The sequence below is a fragment of the Astatotilapia calliptera genome, chromosome 13 (assembly GCF_900246225.1).
Source record: "Astatotilapia calliptera chromosome 13, fAstCal1.2, whole genome shotgun sequence".
NCBI lineage: Eukaryota > Metazoa > Chordata > Actinopteri > Cichliformes > Cichlidae > Astatotilapia > Astatotilapia calliptera.
This window is the reverse complement of record NC_039314.1, coordinates 30,793,560-30,815,159: the sequence shown is the minus strand read 5'-3', so window position 1 is coordinate 30,815,159 and position 21,600 is coordinate 30,793,560. Positions and strand designations below refer to the sequence as shown.

General features: G+C 42.2%; 2 protein-coding genes across 2 annotated transcripts in view; one reads left to right on the top strand and one right to left on the bottom strand.

Annotated features, from left to right (window-relative positions):
• LOC113035428 (NACHT, LRR and PYD domains-containing protein 12-like) overlaps positions 1-14,895 on the bottom strand; it is a gene marked incomplete at its 3' end in the record, with an annotated part of 29,291 nt that extends 14,396 nt beyond the window's left edge. The window contains exons 1-5 of the mRNA XM_026190980.1: positions 14,628-14,895; positions 13,216-14,523; positions 12,648-13,128; positions 7,249-7,422; positions 2,563-2,736 (exon numbers count right to left, since the gene is read on the bottom strand). Coding sequence (XP_026046765.1) covers positions 2,563-2,736; positions 7,249-7,422; positions 12,648-13,128; positions 13,216-14,523; positions 14,628-14,895 — 2,405 coding nt within the window. The remainder of the gene's footprint in view (positions 1-2,562; positions 2,737-7,248; positions 7,423-12,647; positions 13,129-13,215; positions 14,524-14,627) is intronic.
• Positions 14,896-18,152: 3,257 nt separating this feature from the next.
• On the top strand, positions 18,153-21,385 carry LOC113035427 (uncharacterized protein K02A2.6-like). The gene is made up of 2 exons (XM_026190979.1): positions 18,153-20,437; positions 21,349-21,385. Exons 1-2 carry the CDS (start codon positions 18,153-18,155, stop codon positions 21,383-21,385), a joined length of 2,322 nt encoding a protein of 773 aa, XP_026046764.1.
• The last annotated feature ends 215 nt before the right edge of the window (positions 21,386-21,600 follow it).

The following is a 21,600-nucleotide window of genomic DNA, read 5'->3' as shown; positions in this document are numbered from 1 at the left end:
CTTATTCTCATTTAAAATGTCGAGCTTTTAATAAATAATTATCTGACACCCAAAGTTTTAATTTGATGTAAAATGAATAGAAGTCAATTACTGTATATAGTGACTATTAAGTCTAATATATATACCCTAGTAAGCTATAGTACTTTTTACTTTGGGAAGGTACCATCTGTGCAGTCTGCAATTTTGTTGAAGAAAGATGTTGAATCTATTTAATATTTCTTGAAAAATAATTGATTTCTGTGCATTTTTTTTTCACACTGCATCAAATTAAGGTTGATTACGTTGATTAAGCATCATGAGGTGGAGTGTGAGGGGTGGTTCCCTATTTTTTATTTATTTATTTTTGTTGTTGCTGGGAGTTGGAACCCTATTAGTTAGGTTGCTTAATATTTATGCTAAGTACTCTTTAAAATACCACAATAGGGAGGATGGTGTAGGTCTAAGTTTATTAGATTGATCAGTATTGCTGAACTATGAAATTTTTTTTTTTTGCATACAGGTATAACAGAATAGCTTTAGTGTAGTTGTTGTTTTAAACTTGAGTATGAACTTATACAAAATGCAGCAAGATATTTAAAAAACAGTTTTGTTGATTAAAAAACACTATATCGGATTCATATCGGTATCGGCAGATATCCAAATTTATGATATCGGTATCGGTATCGGACATAAAAAAGTGGTATCGTGCCATTTCTAATCCTTTGAGCCATTTCTTTCAAGTCAGTGTTGATAACACTGAGCTTCTCATTCATCTCCTCTCTCAACTTTGATAATTCACGGGGGATATCAGACTGAGTGGGTGTAGTCATTCCTGCTGCAGTGTTTGTCCTGATTGAAGTGACCTCACACTGTTCTCTGTAGAAATGATATCAGTCTGACTCGTCACAAGTTTGGAGGCATGTTTATTGTTTGCTCTTCTGGAAACTCTCAGTATAAAATATGGAATATGCAAAGGAATGGAGACACGCTTCAGTCTTTGTGGACCTGTTTCTGTACCTGCCACCATCATTCTAGATGTTTGTACATCAGCTTATGAAATCCTGCCTGCTGTTGAAATCTTTATTTATTATTCTCCAGCTGCTTCACTGTCACGTTGTAAGCGGAGCTGCCTGAGCCCCGCCCACACAAAAGCTTCCAAACAGCAGACACATACCTGACCAGTTAGCATTACCCAGCATGCCGTGCAGCAGTGTCAGTTTGTAAATTTGCAATAACTCCTGCTCCAAACTGTTTGTTTCACAGATTGCTATGTGCCGTGACCTTTGACCAGCTAAAGAGAGTCAGCTGTGGATTATTCACAACTGTGTCTGATACTTAGAAATTTGAGGAAGAACGGTACATAGTTAATCAGAGTCCCCTCTCTCTGAATTTGGAAAGGTCGGCAGGCTGCTCGGCACCGTGTGGGCCATGGGCCATGGGCCATACTTTGAATATGACTATTGGAAATGTGAACATTGTTCTCCTTGTGGAGCAGGGAAATTATTTTACTGCTATTGTTAAATAATTGTCATCATTACCATTGCATTAATAATAAAATCTGGAGTTTATATTGCATTCAGGGGTTAAACAGTGTCTCTTTCAGAAAGACTGAGTTGCAGGCGGACAGGAAGTTGTATGCAGAAGTGAAAGCAGATAGTTATTTTGAGCCGCAGGCTAAGACGAGGCTTTAACAATGTAACAGATAGCTTTAAGAAGGCCTTAAGCAGTTATGACTATTTTATACACAATGCATATCTGTGCTTATTAAAGAGTTGGAGCTCGGTCAATTAATTGGGGGTCGGAAGCTTTGTTCGGCGCGATGTTCGGACAATCTATTGTGCAAGTGACTTGGAGCCATAGAAGGAATTGCAATACATGCTTACAAAACACTTATATATCAGATCATTTTATATTAAGGTTTTAGTAGAGGTTCTTGGTTAAAACATTTATTTAGTAGAAGACATACACATAGTCTCAGTGAGCTTCTGGTCTGGTAAAAGGTCAGAAGTGCAACAGGTGAATTGAGAAAGAGCATGTGAGGTCGTGACACACACACATAGAGTTAAATTTATTCAGAGGAACCGTTTCTTGGTGTCTCGGCAAGAAAGAGGAACAATTCATTTTAAGATAAGAACGGAAAGTACCAAGCCATGAAAATAGAAGATGGTTTTCTGGGTGAAAAGTCATGATGATGTTGATCTGATCTATGTATAAAATGTATCTGTGACGCATGAAGGGGCGTCAGTAAATAAACCCTGATGCTATAAAATATCTGTTCATGCTTTGATTAAGTCGAAGACTACTTCCTGTCTGCGTACAGAGTTGTCTTCCCACACGTGTGTTCATTAAAATCATTGTTTGACCAAAGACCTTCTGGACCAAGAATTGTGTGTACTCTCCTTCCTCAACTTTGAATCTTAACATCCTACAGTCAATTAACTAAACCAGAGAAGAAGAAAACAGGCTTTACCATGAAAATCCTCAGTGTAGATCAGTATAATATCAGCCTGATGTCTGCAGTTTAGTGTCAGCACAACTTTCACATCATATTCATCTCAGCACAACTAAAACATGCTGGCTGACCTCAGAGTTTCAAGTCCACATCCTGGACTCTCCAGAAAACCACACAGCTGCTTCACTCCTGAATCCTGCAGGTTGTCCAGGCTCAGGTCCAGCTCTCTCAGATGGGAGGGGTTGGACTTCAGCGCTACTGCCAGATAATAACAGCTGATCTCTGACAAACCACAGAGCTTCAATCTGTAGAAAGAATGAAAGATGTACGTTTATTAGACAAAGTGTGAGCTTGAAATCATTCAGCGATTCATAATCTGTTCAGAGCTGAAGAAGGTTCAGAATGTAGAAGTTTAGAAAATGGAAACTCCAAACAGCTGAAGCCAACAGGAAGCAGCTTCAAACAAACACAGCAAGAGGGGAAAAAAAACTCTGAATTTTTCACATTAAAGTTGTACATTTATCATAAAACCATGAAAAAGACTTGAAAAAGCTGTGTTTTCCATTCAAGGAACCACATGGCTTCACTTTTAAAGGTGAAGTGAGAAAGAAATGGACATATTTGAAGTCCAACACCTTTTTTCTAGTAGCTAGTAAACAAACTACTAGCTCATTTTCCTTCCGACAAGTCATCTTCTGACCTGGACTAACAACACAGGTCTCTATGTGGAGCTGGCTGTGAGACCAGTGCTCAGGGAGCGTCTACAAAGTGCAACACTGAAAGAAAATCAGACACAAATTTGCTTCCCGCACTTTCACACAAACACCTACTGTCATAATTTTTTACCAAACTCTGTGGATCCTTTATTGAAAATTCTAATGTGACTCAAATGGTCAGACAAAAGAGGGTTATAAATAAATATGATAAAATGTTGTATATTAAAAGGAAGTTGTTGAATCATTTTCCTCATAAACCAAACATGATTCACAAACGTGTTTTTACAAATACTTTGATCTGCAGGATAACCCAGATGTTTAAAGGCATTTTACTCACGCTGTGTGAGAGTCAAGTTATTACTCAATATTTATGGATAATGTTTTTAAATTGGGCAGAAATTCAATTCAATTCAATTCAATTTTATTTATATAGCGCCAAATCACAACAAAAGTTGCCTTGAGGCGACTTTTGTTGTGATTTGATGTAACTACACTAAGCTCAAATATCCAACAGGCATTTAATCCCATTTCAGTTTGGCCTCATCCTGGGCCAGATTATCCAACACACACTGTGACCACAGCTGGGGTCCATTGAAGAGACGGGAAACAAAACCAACAAAATAATAAAGAGCACCATTTGATTTTCTTACATTTTAGCTCTTCAAGCCAAGCATACTAAAAACATGAGCATATGTTTTCTGATAAAATGATGTCACAGGTAGAGTAAATTGGTGATGTTACAGCCTTTCTCCGCTCTGCTGCCGAGGCTGTTAGTCTCTCCCAAACTCAGCTACAGGACTTCCAAATGAATGAAATCAGCAGAAGTGATGTGGCCCACATACTGGCCCCTGTGCTGGCTCATGTATGGATTACCTCTGGCAAACCTGATCTGGGCCACTAAAGGGCCGTTATTTTTTGTGGTATGTGGGCATGTATAAGTTGTGTACAGCTAAGTGCCAGTTGTAGACACACTTCTGTCCCTGTGCTGGCCCAGAACCGTTTCAGCTCTGGCCCCGATGTCAGCCTAATGTGTACCTTAATCAAACCATGTAATAACAACATGTGCCGGAACATAATAGTGCAAAAGTAACATGACAAACCTCTGTTCAGACAGTGAATGGATTGACTCTTGTATAGCACTTTTCTGGTGGTCTCCCGGATTACTCAAAGTGCTCTATACAACATGCCACATTCACCCAGTCACACATTTTCTCTAAACAGAGTGCTTCCTAACAATACACAGTCACACTCTTGACATGCAGACTGGAGGAGTCAGGGATTGAACCACTAACCTTCCGATCAGTAGGTGACCTGCTCTACCTCCTGAGCTACAGCCTCCCACTGGGAAAGATGAGTAAACCGTCACTAGGTTTTGGATAAAGTGTACACTCACAAATCTGTCAAACTGCATTTGAAACGTTGTCTACTATAGCAGTATAGTATTGCAACATGGCATTTGGGTCTTCTAACTAAAATAAGATAAGATAAGATAAGATAACCTTTATTAGTCCCACACGTGGGAAATTTGTTTTGTCACAGCAGGAAGTGGACAGTGCAAAAGTTATGAGGCAAAAATTAGAATACAATAAGAATAAATACAGTACACAACTGTACAGAATAGAATAAAATAAAATACTATATACAGTAGAATAAAATAAAATAAATATACAATAAGATAAAAATAGAATACAAATACAAATACTATATACAACTGAGTAAAATACAACGATGACAAAAATAGGAAAATAGGAACGTAAATAGTGCCATCATTGCCAGACCTGGCCCACATCTGGTTGACATACACCCTGCCATGACACCAGTCAGTCAGAAGTGCCAGCTTGATGCCAGATCCGGGCCAGACCTGTTTTCTATGAGCCTGGGCCACATAAACCAAACCACATATGGCATGCTATCACATAGACAGTACCATCTATGCCAGGCCTGGCCCATATTTGGATGACATACGTCTTATGCCAGAAGTCAGCCAGCAGTGCCGGCTTGACACGGCTTGCTATATGGGTCACATTCACAGTGGATTGTCACTCATGAAAAAGCTCTGGCTGCTTCATTTCTGATTTCATATCAGAGACTTTAAAGCTTCACTTAAGCTGTACTGTGATGCTTCCTTTCCATATTCCAGTGAGGCCTCCATAATGATTTCAGCTGTTCTGTACACACACTGTGTGCCCTGTATGTCTAATTATTGAAGAAGGAATTATTGAAGAAGGAAAAGAAGCCGAGCTCTCAAATCCAGCTGGCGAGGGTCCATCACACATTTGTGCCCAGGGCTCTGTAAGCTGAACATCCAGCCGTGGCCACATGGAGCCATCATGGATGGATTTAGTGTGAACAATAAAATAGGCAGTGATGTTTCCACATCTGGTCCAGAACATAATGACATTAAAATGATGTCATGGCATGAAACTGGCAGATCCTGGTTCAGCCTCCAGTCTGCAGTCATGTCAGCTATCACGTCCCACCTTCACTGGAGGCCATCTTTGGCTTTATTGTCAAACTCTACTCTGATTGGATGGCCTGGAATCTCTGTTACCCATAATGCAACAGGCGTCAGACACAGGCAAAGGGGAGAGGTAAGTGACGGACTGATGAGAGGTAAGTGACGAATGGATGAGAAGTAAGTGACAGACGGGTGAGAGCTAAGTGACGGAAGGTGGGTTTAAATCTGGGACTCTCCACCATTTGACCTTAGAACTGAAGAAGCTTCTCGGATGAGAGGTGAATCGTCTTCAAGTAACTTAAAGAAGTCCAGACGCTTTTCTTTCCAAGCTCCTTAGACCACGTGCTATGGAGTTTTTACATGTTTTGGAGTTTTTACGTGTTTTGGAGTTTGTACATGCTTCAGGGTTTGTATGTGCTTCAGAGTTTGTACGTGCTTTGTCTCTTGGGGCCACCGTAAATATACTTTTATTTATTCACTCCACATAAAATGTAATAAATAAATCATATAATACAAAAACCAACTATTTACATTTTGGTTTAAAACAAAACATATCCATGCATTAGAACGGCCCAGTCAAAGTCCAGATCTAAATCCAATCGAGAATCTGTGGCAAGATCTGAAAACTGCTGTTCACAAACGCTGTCCATCTAATCTGACTGAGCTGGAGCTGTTTTGCAAAGAAGAATGGGCAAGGATTTCAGTCTCTAGATGTGCAAAGCTGGTAGAGACAGACCCTAAAAGACTGGCAGCTGTAATTGCAGCAAAAGGTGGTTCTACAAAGTATTGACTCAGGGGGGCTGAATAATTATGCACACCCCACTTTGCAGTTATTTATTTGTAAAAAATGTTTGGGATCATGTATGATTTTTGTTCCACTTCTCACGTGTACACCACTTTGTATTGGTCTTTCACATAGAATTCCAATAAAATTGATTCATGTTTGTGGCTGTAATGTGACAAAATGTGGAAAATTTCAATTCAATTTAATTCAATTTTATTTATATAGCGCCAAATCACAACAAAAGTTGCCTCAAGGCGCTTTATATTGTACAGTAGATTGCACAATAATAATAGTTCAAGGGGGCCAAATACTTTTGCAAGCCACTGTATACAGCAAATAATAAACAACTCAACACACTGGGTTACAGACCCAGGACCGTGACAAAAACGGCCATTTCTCATTCTACAACTCCAACAACTGTATATGAATTATACTTCATACACAGATCCACAGTCTCTGATTGCTCTGAAATCTCACTGACAGCCAATAGAAATAAAGAAAAGTCCAGACATACAGTCACACTCTACAGCCTCATCTGTACTGACTTCATCTTCACTGACTGATAGAGCACAACATTGAACCTGTTGAGGCTGAAAAACTGTCCTGTCAAACATCTCCCCGTCACCACTCCACTTCTGTCAGCCTTTAAATGAAGCCTGCTCAAGTCTGTCACTTCTATTTGGAGCCAAAAGGAAAAACTGTTGTTCAGTCCTTTGGAGAGACACAACATTTCTGAAACCACTCAAATTTCTTCGCATTTGTCTTCAGACACATCCTGAACATTTTTGAACAGAAGTTTCAAACATCAATCAAATTTTTTAAACATAGAAAAACAACACACTTCAGTCAGTGAACTCACCTCAGAGTCTCCAGTTGACAGTTTTGACTCTCCAATCCAGCACATAGAAGCTTCACTGCTGAATTATGCAGGTTGTTTTCACTCATGTCCAGCTCTGTTAGATGGCAGGGGTTGAACTTCAGAGCAGAGGCCACAACTTCACAGTGAGTTTCTGAGAGTTCACACTGAGTCATTCTGTAATTATAGAAAAAATTAAATGTGTTATTATAAAAGCAGGTTTGAAGATGGCGCCCAATGTATGTGGATGCTCATCTATTGCCGTCAGTTTTGTTTGTTTTTATATTGCTCCTGTCATGTGTGACTCAGGAACCAGCATTACTGATGTACAACCGCAAATTGCTTCTGAATCTCCGAAGTACTTGTCAAAATACAGTTCCGTTTGCTAACAGAGGAAAGAAATCCTGGTGCCCGCTGTTGTCACAAATACCAACTTACCTATGCCATGTTGTCATGCTACCTCCCCAGCGAAGGAGTCAGGGTAGGGGCAGTGGTTGGCTGGTTATACTCAAGCTCGCCTTGTTGCATCGTCCCACTCCCGTCCAAGGAATTCATTGATTATATCATGAAGTTTTTATGCATCGGCAATTCCTGGACCCTTTGGATTCCTGCCCAATCCCTGTGGTCGGCTTGGATGATGCTCCACTCATGACCCCTGTCCTCTTCAGCTCAATGTGCACCAGATCAAACCTCTGCAATATGAGGCCGCTGTGTCGGGCTCACTATGCTGCTGAGGTTCATAGCTCTGCCTCAGCTCCTGTTATGGTTGGCCTGGTAAATGCCAGATTGCTGGTAAACAAATCTCTTATTCTGAGGGAGTTATTCACCTCCTGGAACATGGACTTCATGTATGTCCCCAAGACTTGGCTAAACACTGGTGAGTCTAGTTTTTTATCTGAACTTTTAACAATGAGTTGTTCCTATTTTAACAAATACAGTGGTCCCTCGCTATGACGTGGTTCACCTTTTGTGGCCTCGCTGTTTCGCTGATTTTTTGGTGTGCAATTTTGCATGTTTTTTTTTTAACAGCATATTGTCTTCAATCAATCTTGTGTCCTGTACAGTACAGAATGTGTTCAGCTTGTCAAGTTTACATAAATCTTAGTAGCAGTGTGCTGTACTGTATGTTTGTAAGTTTTCTTCCCAACAAACACAACAGTGTCCACGAAACGTTTTGCACCGTCAAAGGTTTTTGGTTTCATTCTATAATACTGGACTTATTTTTCTACCAAGGTTTGAACTTAGAGTGTTTAAACAAGAGAGAAAAGTGTGAAAATGTTCATGCCTGTCTGAGAAAAAGTGTATAAAGTCTGTATTGAGGGGTTTTACAGCCTTAAAACTTCTATAATTGTAAAAGAAAAAAAATAGAAAATTAAAGAAAAAAATAAAGTTGGCTACTTTGCGGATTTCACCTATCACGGGTTATTTTTAGAACATAACTCCCGCAATAAACGAGGGACCACTGTACTGGACATCAGGGAGAGGAGGAGGTATGGTGGTTGTTTTTAAAAAGGATTTTAAATATAAACAGCCTTCATCTTCCAGCTTTGAGCTGACGTGTTCTAAAGTCAATCGCGCTCTGTTCTCTTTGCTATCATTTATCATCCCCTAAATTACAATAAGAACTTCATAAGTGACTTTTCAGAATTTCTAGCTGGGATGATGCCCAACTATGATCACATTTGTATTGTGGGAGATTTTAATATCCATGTCTGCTGTCCTGACAAACCTCTGGTGAAGGATTTTTTAAGCCTCACTGACTCCATTAATCAGTCAGTACCTGGTCCCACACATGAACACGGTGTGGTGGAAGATTTTTTTTGTTGTATTGATCTTGTATTTTACCCATATCAATTTAGTAATTGTAGAATCACATTTTCACCAGTTGCATGCATGTGCACCACAAATGGGCCTTATGCTCTATCACACACAGTGTGGCCATTGTAAGTTCATAGGAGATGCTAACCAGATAGCGAGACTCCTTCTGCTTATCAGGGATATAAATCTCTAGTTGACGGCTAGGCAGAAAATAGAATAGAAAATAGAAATAGACATGTAAGATTTGTGGAATGTCTTTGCCTGTGTGGGTAGATAAGATTAAAATCTCTGTCACTACCTTTTCCAACCAAATGGCTGTATTATTTGAGCTTGTGTTTTTGCACACTGCACTTCAAACCAGTGCTTCCGTTTGTCACTGTTGGATCATTAACTCTCACTGCCACCCAGTTCTCCTCTGCCTTTAGCCAGCTGTTTGTCCCCACTGATCTACTTCCTGTGGACACAAAGGTTTGGATCTTCCTGCCAAACTATCTTGGACTGGCACCATTAAAAACCAGGCAACCCAAGGCTGAAACCGAGCTTTGGTTTAATAGCACCACATGGGCTGTGAGGAGGGAGTGTCGTAGAGCTGAACGCAGATGGAAGAGGGACAAACTGCAGGTGTCTCTTCAAATCCTAAAGGACTGCTGGCGCCTCTATCAGGATAGAGTCAAAGAGGCTAAAAGAACATATTTCTCTAAGACCATTTGCTCCAACAGTCACAATCCACGTGTGTTATTTAAATCTATTGACTTAGTCTTAAATGCTCCACAAAGTGGCTGCTTGGAGGTCTCTCATGAACTGTCTAATGATTTTATGTTTTTTCATTGAGAAGGTTGCAACTAAGTGGGCTCTCATTTCTTCCCCTGAGTCTGACCCCTCTGTCTTGATCCCTTGCTCTGCTGTTTTTAAACAGTTTGACTCTTTCTTATTTAGAGGATGTGGTTAGCCACCTGAGGCCCTCTGGTTCTCCAAATGATCCTGTCCCACCACGATTGTTTAAGGAGATGTTTCCTAGCATAGGCCAGGCTGTTCTTACTGTTATAAACAGCAGTTTAATATCTGGTGTACTCCCTGCTAATTTTAAGCAGGGACTACACCAGGTTTCTTAAGCAAGGGACTTACAACCATTGGCCGGTGTCCTGCAGGTTTTAGATATCACCCTGGGTCAAGACACCTGAATGAAATGATTAGTTCATTACCAGGCTTCTGGAGAACTTCAAGACATGTTGAGGAGGTCATTTAGCCATTTAAATCAGCTGTGTTGGATGAAGGACACATCTAAAACCTGCAGGACACCGGCCCTCGAGGCCTGGTGATTTAGACTCTTTTTCTCCAATTGATCTTTCTGAGTTAACTTCAATAATTACTTCAAACCATCAACATGTCTTTTAGACCCTATTCCTACAAAACTGCTCAAAGAAGTCCTGCCATTAATTAATGCTTCAATCTCTAATAATCGGCTATGTACCACAGGCCTTCAAGCTGGCCGTAGTTAAACCTTTACTTAAAAAGCATCTCTAGACCCAGCAGTCTTAGCTAATTATAGGCCAATCTCCAACCTTCCTTTATATCAAACATCCTTGAAAGAGTAGTTGTCAAACAGCTAACAGATCATCTGCAGAGGAATGGCTTATTGAAGAGTTTCAGTCAGGTTTCAGAGCTCATCACAGCACAGAAACAGCTTTAGTGAAGGTTACAAATGATCTTCTTATGGCCTCTGACAGTGGACTCATCTCTGTGCTTGTCCTGCTAGACCTCAGTGCAGCGTTCGATACTGTCGACCATAATATCCTATTAGAGCGATTAGAACATGCTGTAGGTATTACAGGTACTGTGCTGCAGTGGTTTGTATCATATCTATCTAATAGACTCCAGTTTGCACATGTAAATGGAGAGTCCTCTTCACACACTGAGGTTAATTATGGAGTTCCACAGGGTTCAGTGCTAGGACCAATTCTGTTTACATTATACATGCTTCCCTTAGGCCAGGGGTCCCCAATCCCAGTCCATGAGGTCCGGTGTCCCTGCAGGTTTTAGATGTGTCCTTGATCCATCACAGCTGATTTAAATGGATAAATTAACTTCTCAACATGTCTTGAAGTTCTCCAGAGGCCTGGTAATGAACTAATCATCATCTAAAACCTGCAGGGACACTGGCCCTTGTGGACTGGGATTGGGGACCCCTGCCTTAGGCAGCATCATTAGAAGACATAGCATACATTTTCACTGCTATGCAGATGACACCCAGCTCTATCTGTCCATGAAGCCAGATAACACACACCAATGAGTTAAACTGCAGGAATGTCTTAAAGACATAAAGACCTGGATGGCCGCTAACTTTCTGCTTCTTAATTCAGATCAAACTGAGGTTATTGTACTCGGCCCTGAAAAGCTTAGAAATATGGTATCTAAGCAGATTCTTACTCTGGATGGCATTACCTTGGCCTCCAGTAACACTGTGAGGAACCTTGGAGTCATTTTTGACCAGGACATGTCCTTCAACGCACATATTAAACAAATATGTAAGACTGCGTTCTTCCATTTGTGCAACATCTCTAAAGTTAGAAATATCCTGTCTCAGAGTGACGCTGAAAAACTAGTTCATGCATTTATTACTTCCAGGCTGGACGACTGTAATTCATTATTATCAGGAAGTCCTAAAAACTCCCTGAAAAGCCTTCAGTTAATCCAAAATGCTGCAGCAAGAGTCCTGACAGGGACTAGAAAGAGAGCAGATTTCTCCTGTATTGGCTTCCTGTTAAATCCAGAATTGAATTCAAAATCCTGCTCCTCACATACAAGGTCTTAAATAATCAGGCCCCATCTTATCTTAATGACCTTGTAGTACCATATCATCCTATTAGAGCACTTCGCTCTCACACTGCAGGCCTACTTGTTGTTCCTAGAGTATTTAAAAGTAGAATGGGAGGCAGAGCCTTCAGTTTTCAGGCCCCTCTTCTGTGGAACCAGCTTCCAGTTTGGATTCAGGAGACAGACACTATCTCTACTTTCAAGATTAGGCTTCAAACTTTCCTTTTTGCTAAAGCATATAGTTAGGGCTGGACCAGGTGACCCTGAATCCTCCCTTAGTTATGCTGCAATAGACGTAGGCTGCTGGGGATTCCCATGATGCATTGAGTTTTTCCTTTCCAGTCACCTTTCTCACTCACTATGTGTTAACAGACCTCTCTGCATTGAATCATATCTGTTATTAATCTCTGTCTCTCTTCCACAGCATGTCTTTATCCTGTCTTCCTTCTCTCACCCCAACTGGTCGCAGCAGATGGCCCCGCCCCTCCCTGAGCCTGGTTCTGCCGGAGGTTTCTTCCTGTTCAAAGGGAGTTTTTCCTTCCCACTGTTGCCAAAGTGCTTGCTCATAGGGGGTCATATGATATTTGGGTTTTTCCTCTGTATCTACTGTACAATATAAAGCGCCTTGAGGCAACTGATGTTGTGATTTGGTGCCATATAAATAAAACTGAATTGAATTGAATGAGAGTCCTTTAGTACTGTGTATATCTGAAGAACTGAACTACTAATCTACACTAATTAATGAAGTTAATGATCAAATCTGGACTCACTGAGCCTTTCTGCAGTTCCTCACAGCTGGAATCAGTCTCTGTCGTCCCCGCTCTGATGTTTTGTACTGCTGCAGGTCCAACTCATCCAGAACCTCCTCTGACATCTGCAGCATGAAGGCCAGAGCTGAGCACTGGATCTCAGAGAGTTCCTGTTCTGATCTGTTCTCTAACTTCAGGAACTCTTGGATCTCCTGATGTACTGAGAGGTCGTTCATCTCCATCAGACAGTGAAAGATGTTGATGCTTCTGTCAGGAGAGATCTTATAACTATTGATCTTCTTCAGGTTGTTGATGACTCTCTGGATTGTTTCTGGACTGATCTCTGTCTGACCCAGCAGACCTCCTAAGAGTCTCTGGTTGGACTCCAGAGAGAGGCCATGAAGGAAGCGAACAAACAGGTCCAGGTGGCCATTTTTACTCTGGAGGGATTTATACATGGCTCTCTTTAGAAACTCATCCACAGAGGATTCAGCCAGAGAAGGTTTAATGTGGGGAATCTGATCTATCAGTAAACTAGAATTATTATCATACTCAAAATCAAAGTCAGAATCAGAGTATATACAAAAATCTCCCAGGAAGTCCTCCACCACCTTTGTCTTCCTGCTGGTGAAACAGTGGAACATGTAGACTGCAGCCAGAAACTCCTGAATGCTCAGATGAACAAAGCAGTAGACTGGTTTCTGGAAGATCACACACTCTCTTTTGAAGATCTCTGTACAAGCTCCTGAGTACACCGAGGCCTCTGTCACATCCAGACCACACTGCTCCAGGTCTTCTTGGTAGAACATGATGTTTCCTTTCTCCAGATGTTCAAACGCCAGCCTCCCCAGCTTCAGAAGAACTTCCCTGTCAGCCTCCGTCAGCTCCTGTGGACTCGTCTCATGTCCCTCATGGTACTTGTTCTTCTTTCTCTTTGTCTGAACCAGCAGGAAGTGTGAGTACATGTCAGTCAGGGTCTTGGGCAGCTCTCCTCTCTGCTCTGTAGTCAACATGTGCTCCAGAACTGTAGCAGTGATCCAGCAGAAGACTGGGATTCTACACATGATGTGGAGGCTCCTGGATGTCTTCATGTGGGAGATGATTCTGGACAGCTCTTCATCACTCAATCTCCTCCTGAAGTACTCCTCCTTCTGGGCGTCAGTGAAGCCTCGTACTTCTGTTAGCCTGTCAACACATGTAGGAGGGATCTGATTGGCTGCTGCGGGTCGGGAAGTTATCCAGACGAGAGCCGAGGGAAGCAGATTCCCCTGGATGAGGTTTGTCAGCAGCTGGCTGACTGATGACTTCTGTGTGACATCAGACAGCAGCTTCCTGTTGGTGAAATCCAATGAAAGTCTGCTTTCATCCAGGCCGTCAAAGATGAACAAAAGCTGAGAGACAGCCAGCTTCTCTGCTGAGACCTTCTGTAATGTTGGATGGAAAACATGGAGCAGCTCCAGAAGACTGTACTGCTCATCTCTGATCAGGTTCAGCTCCCTGAATGAAAGCAGAACCACCACACTGACATGTTGGTTCTCCAAGCCCTCTGCCCAGTCCAGAGTGAACTTCTGCACTGAGAAGGTTTTTCCAACACCAGCCACGCCGTTGGTCAGAACCACTCTGATGGGTCTCTGTTGGTCAGGTAAGGCTTTAAAGATGTCCTGGCACCTGATTGGAGCGTCATGGAGGGCGTATATCTTGGAAGCTGTCTCCAGCTGCCTCACCTCATGTTGGGTATGAACCTCTTCACTCTGTCCCTCTGTGATGTAGAGCTCAGTGTAGATCCTATTCAGGAGGGTTCTACTTCCTGTTTCATCACTTCCTTCAGTCACACATTCACATCTCCTCCTCAGGCTGATCTTATGTTCATCTAAAACCTCCTGCAGACCAACATCTGCTGAAAGAAAGAAAAACAGACAGAGAACTCTTCAATGTCTGAACAACAACAAGAAGTCCAGTTTTCAGAAATGAGTCCATCAGCAGACAGATGTTCAGTCTTACTTTGTACACAGCTGCTCTGACTGGCTGTCTGCAGTCCAGCTCTGGTTCTGGATCTTTCTCCACACTGGGGACAGGACGAGTCTCCTGATGAAGCAGACTGGTCCCAGTATGAGGAGATGCACTGTTTGCAGAACCAGTGTCCACAGCTGGTAGAGACTGGATCCTTCAGGACGTCCTGACATAAAGTACAACAGGGCAGCTGCTCCTCCTCACAAACACCACTCCTCTTCCTCCCTCTGTGAACACATTTCTTTATCACTAAAATCATTTACTGAATGTTGATACAAATATCCAAATTTAAAAGATTGTGCAGAAGTTCTGATGATCACAGAGAAAAGTAAAAGCGGAGATACTTTTCTGTTAAGATTAAGATACGAAATATTTCAGATTTAGCTGTATGCAGTATTTTCAGAGTGCAGTACTTTATCATTGCAATGCTGCCATGACAGCACACTGTTGTTCAGGGTTATCCTGATGGAGGTCTCATTAACACCACCTCGTATGATCCAGCCTTTAGCTGCTTAGACGTTACCCTGGGTCTCTTTGTGGCACGATCTGATATCCCAGTGTCGGTGTTGTTCCCACATCATCATAATAAATGTTGTTCCAGGTTCAACATTGCAAGTGACTAATCACATTTGTACGGTAATTTCCTATAAACCAAGTTCAAAAAGGGAGTCTATGGCTGACGCGTGTTCCTGGTTTCCAAAAGAAATGCTTCCAGTTGCATTATGATTTGAAGACTGTTTATTTATTACAAACTGAAGATGTAACAGTGAACTCCTTCCTAAATAAGCATGAAAGTTCCAAAAAAATAGCAGTTATCCAGAACTACCTGTGCACACGGTCAGAAAACCGTGAGACTCCTAACCTCTCTGTCCATGCTCCTCCCCTTCCCTCTCACACAGGGTTTCATGCTACTGTTGCACTTACATACTTAAAGTGAGAGGTACCCCCTTTTAGGTTCCAATCCCAAAACAGTGACTTAAAATTACTTTATGTAAACACATATTTTCACATTTATTAATCCTGAAAAGATGACTTATGTAATGAATCTATGAATTATAAAACAAACATGAGCTCAATCGTAAATAAAAATATGAAGCAGACGTCTGGCGCTTACAACATTGCTGTGACGTCATACTTTTGCGACTTCAGAAAAAAAACGCCTTAAGAAAAAATCTACTTAACTTGCGAGAAACCGCCTCTGTCCGCCGATCCAGCAATTTGAATTCTTTGCATTTCAGGATACTGTTCTTTAGTAAACGTTAAGCATTATACAGGTTGTCCTTGCAACATTGGAATGTCATAAATGAATGAATTGCTTGGCTTGCAAAAGTATGACGTCGCAACAATGTGATTGGTCACTTACAATGTTGAACCTAGAACAGCACTTATTATGATGATGTGGGAACAACACCGACACAAGGATATCAGATCATCCCTCTTTGTGACCTCTCAGACTGTTTAACAGATCACAAAGACATGAGAATCAGAGAGAGCAGCTCTATTCTATTTCCTGTGCCTTACAGTTTAGTACTCGGCACAAAACAAAACAGGAGCACCAAGGGTTCAAAACGAAAAGTCCACAAAAAACACAGGAGCTTGGGTCGCAGTTTTAAACAGTTCAGTAGACTGACCCGGAGGACAGTAACACAGGGGTCTAAAGAAGTTCAGTTCAGGCATTTGACCCGGAGATCGCCGGCACAAAAGTTCATAACAGGGCAGTTCAGAGGGCCAGCCAGGTGGGTGGCAGCACAACAGCTCATAGATTAAGTCAGGGGGCCGACCACGTGAAAAGTGGTAGTGGTGCAGGTGACAGAGCTGGTCCAGAGGCCGGCTGCGCAGAAGGCAGCAGCGGCGACGACAGAGATGGCGCGGAAGGCAGCCAGCCAGCGGCTTGGAATATGGCGAGGATGATGCTGGACCAGGTGAGGCGGAGCCAGACGGCGGCAGCGTGGCAGCCAGAGGCGCAGCAGGCGACAACTGGATGGGCTGTCACGGTCTGTGGAGTCAGACCGTGCAGTGGTGTGTGTGGTGGACCCAGGTGCGAACACAAGTGAGTAGACGGGAGTGAACTTAAACTGAAAGCGAGCCTTTATTATGGCTGATGACATGGAGTTCAAACAAAGCAGAAATACGTGACTAAACTAAACTATAACTAAACTGGGAAACTAATATTGTGATAAACTATGGAGACTCAGAGAACCATGACGATGACTGCAAAGACTGGCCGCGAAAACATGGAGGGTGGGAACACAGACGACGCGACACAGACTGAATGAAACACAGAGACTAAATACAGATAAGGAATGATCAAGGGAAGTGGAAACACATGAGGGGGAACAGCTGATACACATGAACCTAATGACAGGGAAAGTGAAACTACATACAATAAACACAAAACACAAAGCTCTTTCAAACTAAAACAGGAAACATAAGGAGACACAGACATGACTTGAACTTGACAAACAAAGAAAACTTGGACATTGTGTTGATAGGAGTTATGTGGGTAGTTCAGCTTCACCACTAGGGGGCTGTCTAACCAAATTGTGATATATACTGTGTCGTAGAAGCAGCGGCAGGTTATGTTTACGTACATGGATGTGAGCCACGTTAAAATAAAGAAGCTTGCTAACTACTACGGATGTTTTATTGAAAACACGACATGGTACCAGGAGTGAACCAGTAAAGCAGGTCATCATGGACAGTGTTAAGCCACCAGATGCCGTCAACTGGAACGGTAATGTGGACTGTGAGTGGCGAACTTTTAAACAGCGGTTTATGCTATACCTGCAAGCTGTCGGCCTAGATAGTAAGCCTGATACACGGAAAATTGCACTGCTTCTTACCGTAGCAGGTCCACAAGCGGTGGAAGTATATAACACGTTTGTGTTCGCAACTGCAGAAGACAAAGAAAAGTTTGACGAAGTAGTGAGAAAGTTTGATGAACACTGTTCGCCCAAAAAGAATGAAACATTTGAGAGGTACGTCTTTCGGTCACGTATACAACAACCTTCAGAGAGTTTTGATACGTTTCTGACTGACCTCAAGTTAAAGGCAAGAACATGCAATTTTGGACAGCTGCAAGAATCTATGATAAGAGATCAGATCGTATTTGGAATAAAAGATATAAAGATAAGAGAGAGGCTTCTGAGAGAGGCGGATCTGACTTTAGCAAGTGCTGTGAAAGTATGTCATGCCAGCGAGCTCGCCATACAACATGCAAAAACCTTCAGCGGGTCGCCGAGGGAAACAGACACGGAAAGCACAGCTGTAGCTGCAGTTAATACACGGCAGGCAGGGCGCACGTACAAAAAAGAACAGAAAGAATCAAAAGACACTTTCTTGTGCAAAAGATGTGGCACAAAACATGGAAGGAAACAATGCCCAGCTTATGGTAAAATATGCAGAAAATGCAATGGACAAAACCATTTTGCCAAGCAATGTTTTTCAAAGAATAAACAAAAAGAAAGAGTACACACAGTAGAAGAAACTGCTCTCAGTGACACGTTTTTTGTGGGAATGGTAATGCAGCACGATACACCCATGGACCAACCTGCAGTCAGTACAGTGAAGCAGGACAAATGGACAGAGATGTTACCAGTGAACCTGGTAACTTTCAAACTGGACACAGGAGCCAAGGCTAATCTGGTGAATGAGCTGGATGTGAAAGCGATGAAAACGAAACCACACATATTCCAAAATAACAGTTTACTCCAAGCATATAATGGAGAACCAATCAAAACCAAAGGTAAATGCAGGCTCAGGGTACAAGTAAAAGGAAAATATCACAGTCTGATGTTTATCATTGTGCCAGAGGGACATGAATCTCTGTTGGGAGATAAAGCATGTGAGAGACTCGGCCTAGTCAGACGGGTATACAGTATAAACAGCTCTGAGCCCAAAAGTGTGAAAGAAATCGTGGATCTGTACCCAGACATATTCAAGGGGTTTGGAGTGTTACCCTTCACCTACAAGATAAAGCTGAAAGAAGGAGCTCAGCCTGTGGTTCATGCACCTCGACGTGTTCCAGCTGCTCTTAAAGACAAGCTTAAAGAGGAACTAGAGCGGATGGAGGCGCTGGAAGTCATAAGAAAAGTTGAAGAACCTACTGAATGGGTTAACTCCATGGTGTGCATTAAAAAACCAACCGGCGCTCTTAGAGTCTGCATGGATCCGAAAGACTTAAATGCTAACATACAAAGAGAGCATTACCAGATACCTACAAGAGAAGAAATAACAAGTGAAATGGCTGGTGCAAAATTTTTTAGCAAACTAGATGCGTCCCAAGGATTTTGGCAACTCAAGCTTCATGAGGACAGTACAAAATACTGCACGTTCAACACGCCATTTGGGCGTTACTGCTTCTTGAGAATGCCTTTTGGAATTTCTTCAGCTCCTGAGATATTCCACAGGACCATGGAGCATATGATCGAAGGAATCGAGGGAGTCAGAGTTTATATGGACGACATCATTTTGTGGGGATCCACACTACAGCAGCACAATGAGAGACTAGTAAAGGTTTTGGAAAGGGTGAAACGTTATGGACTTAAACTGAACAGAGTAAAATGTCAGTTTGGCGTGGGTGACATTACCTTTCTCGGTGACAAGCTGACAGCCGAAGGCATCGAGCCGGACAAGGAAAAGCTACGAGCTATACTGGAAATGCCACGTCCTGAAGATAAAAAAGGTGTGTTGAGAATCCTGGGAATGGTTAACTTTGTTGGAAAATTCATCCCAAGCCTGGCGGCCAAAACAGTGCACCTGAGACAGCTTCTACACAATAGCTGCGAGTTCAGATGGAATAAAGAACTGGAAAACGACTGGCAACAACTGAAAAAGACACTTACAACAGAGCCAGTTTTGGCGTATTTTGATCCAAAAAGAAAAACAAAAGTGTCAACAGATGCATCGAAGGCCGGGATCGGCGCAGTGTTGTTGCAGGCTTATGGAGACCACTGGAGGCCAGTGGCATATGCCTCAAGAGCAATGACAGAGACAGAATCTCGCTACGCCCAAATAGAAAAAGAGACATTGGGGCTTGTTTTTGGATTTGAAAAGTTCCACACCTATGTCTATGGTTTGCCAACATTTGTGGCAGAGACTGACCACAAGCCATTGATAGCCATAATCAAGAAAAACTTAAGTGAAATGTCTCCACGCATTCAAAGATTGATGATGAAACTACAGCGCTATGATTTCAACTTGATCTACACACCAGGTAAACACATTGTGTTAGCAGATGCACTCTCTAGGGCCACAACCCCAAACAAAGAGCAAAGCTCCACAGAGATGGATGTAAATATACATGTAAACCTGGTAGCAGAGTCACTTCCTGTGTCAGACAGAAAATCACATCAGATCAAGGCTGAAACACAAAAGGACTCTAGTCTGCAAAGAGTTATAACACTGTTGAATGGGAAATGGCCAAGAGGTGAATGCAAAACATACTACAACATAAGAGCAGAACTAAGTGTTGTGAATGGACTTCTGCTAAGACAAAACAGAGTAGTAATTCCACACTCACTGAGAGGAGACATCCTGAAAAGACTGCATGAGGGACATCTAGGCATAGAGAAATGCAAACGGAGAGCCAGAACAGCAGTCTATCGGCCAGGTATAAATGCAGACATTGAGCAAATGGTTTCCACTTGTGATACGTGTATCAAACACCAGGCAAAACAACCAAAAGAGCCTCTGACCATAACAGACATACCGGAGGAACCATGGCAGAAAGTCGGAACAGACATTTTCCACCTGGGAGGAAAAAACTACCTGCTGGTTATTGATGAAGGGCAGAGCAGGCTGTACCTGCTGCGGAGACTCAGGTCGTTTGGAGTGGAGGGCCCACTCCTGAAGACCTTCTATGACTCTGTGGTGGCTTCTGCTATCTTTTATGGTGTGGTCTGCTGGGGCGGCAGCATCTCTGCTGGGGACAGGAAGAGACTGAACAGGGTGATCCGAAGGGCCAGCTCTGTTCTAGGATGCCCTCTGGACCCAGTGGAGGTGGTGAGTGACAGGAGAACGGCGGCTAAGCTGTCATCCCTGTTGGACAACGTCTCCCACCCCATGCAGCAGACTGTGACAGCACTGAGCAGCTCCTTCAGTGGGAGACTGCGGCACCCACGGTGTGGGACGGAGAGATTTCGCAGGTCTTTCCTCCCCACTGCTGTCAGACTCCATAATAAAGACTTTAACTGAACAAACACACACATCCATACATATGCAATAATACTAAGTGCAATAATCCTTTCTGTCATCGTTGTATTTTTACTCAGTTGTATATAGCATTCGTATTCTATTTTTATCTTATTGTATATTTTTATTCTATTTTATTCTACTGTATATAGTATATTATTTTATTCTATTCTGTACAGCTGTGTACTGTATTTATTCTTATTGTATTCTAATTTTTGCGTCATAACTTTTGCACTGTCCACTTCCTGCTGTGACAAAACAAATTTCCCACGTGTGGGACTAATAAAGGTTATCTTATCTTATCTTATCTTATTACTTGTCAAACTATCCAGAGATGGCATTATTGTCCAACATGTCAGCTACTTGTGTCATAACGCACATGAAATCAATATTTGCTAGACATGGGATACCACAGATTGTTCATAGTGACAATGGACCTTGCTATAGTTGTAGAGAATTCCAACTATTTGCTCAGGAATATGACTTTAAACATGTGACCTCAAGCCCCCTGCATCCACAGTCCAATGGGAAAGCAGAGAAAGGTGTGCACATTGTGAAACAGTTACTAAAGAAAGCACAAGATGGTAAGGCAGATCCTTATTTGGCACTACTGAGCTACAGAGCATCACCACTGGAGCATGGCAAGTCACCAGCAGAAATATTAATGGGAAGAAAACTACGGACCACTCTTACTTACACAACAACCAGGAAACATAAACAAGTGAGAGACAAAATGAAACAGTTGCAGAAGAGACGAAAGGTCAACTTTGAC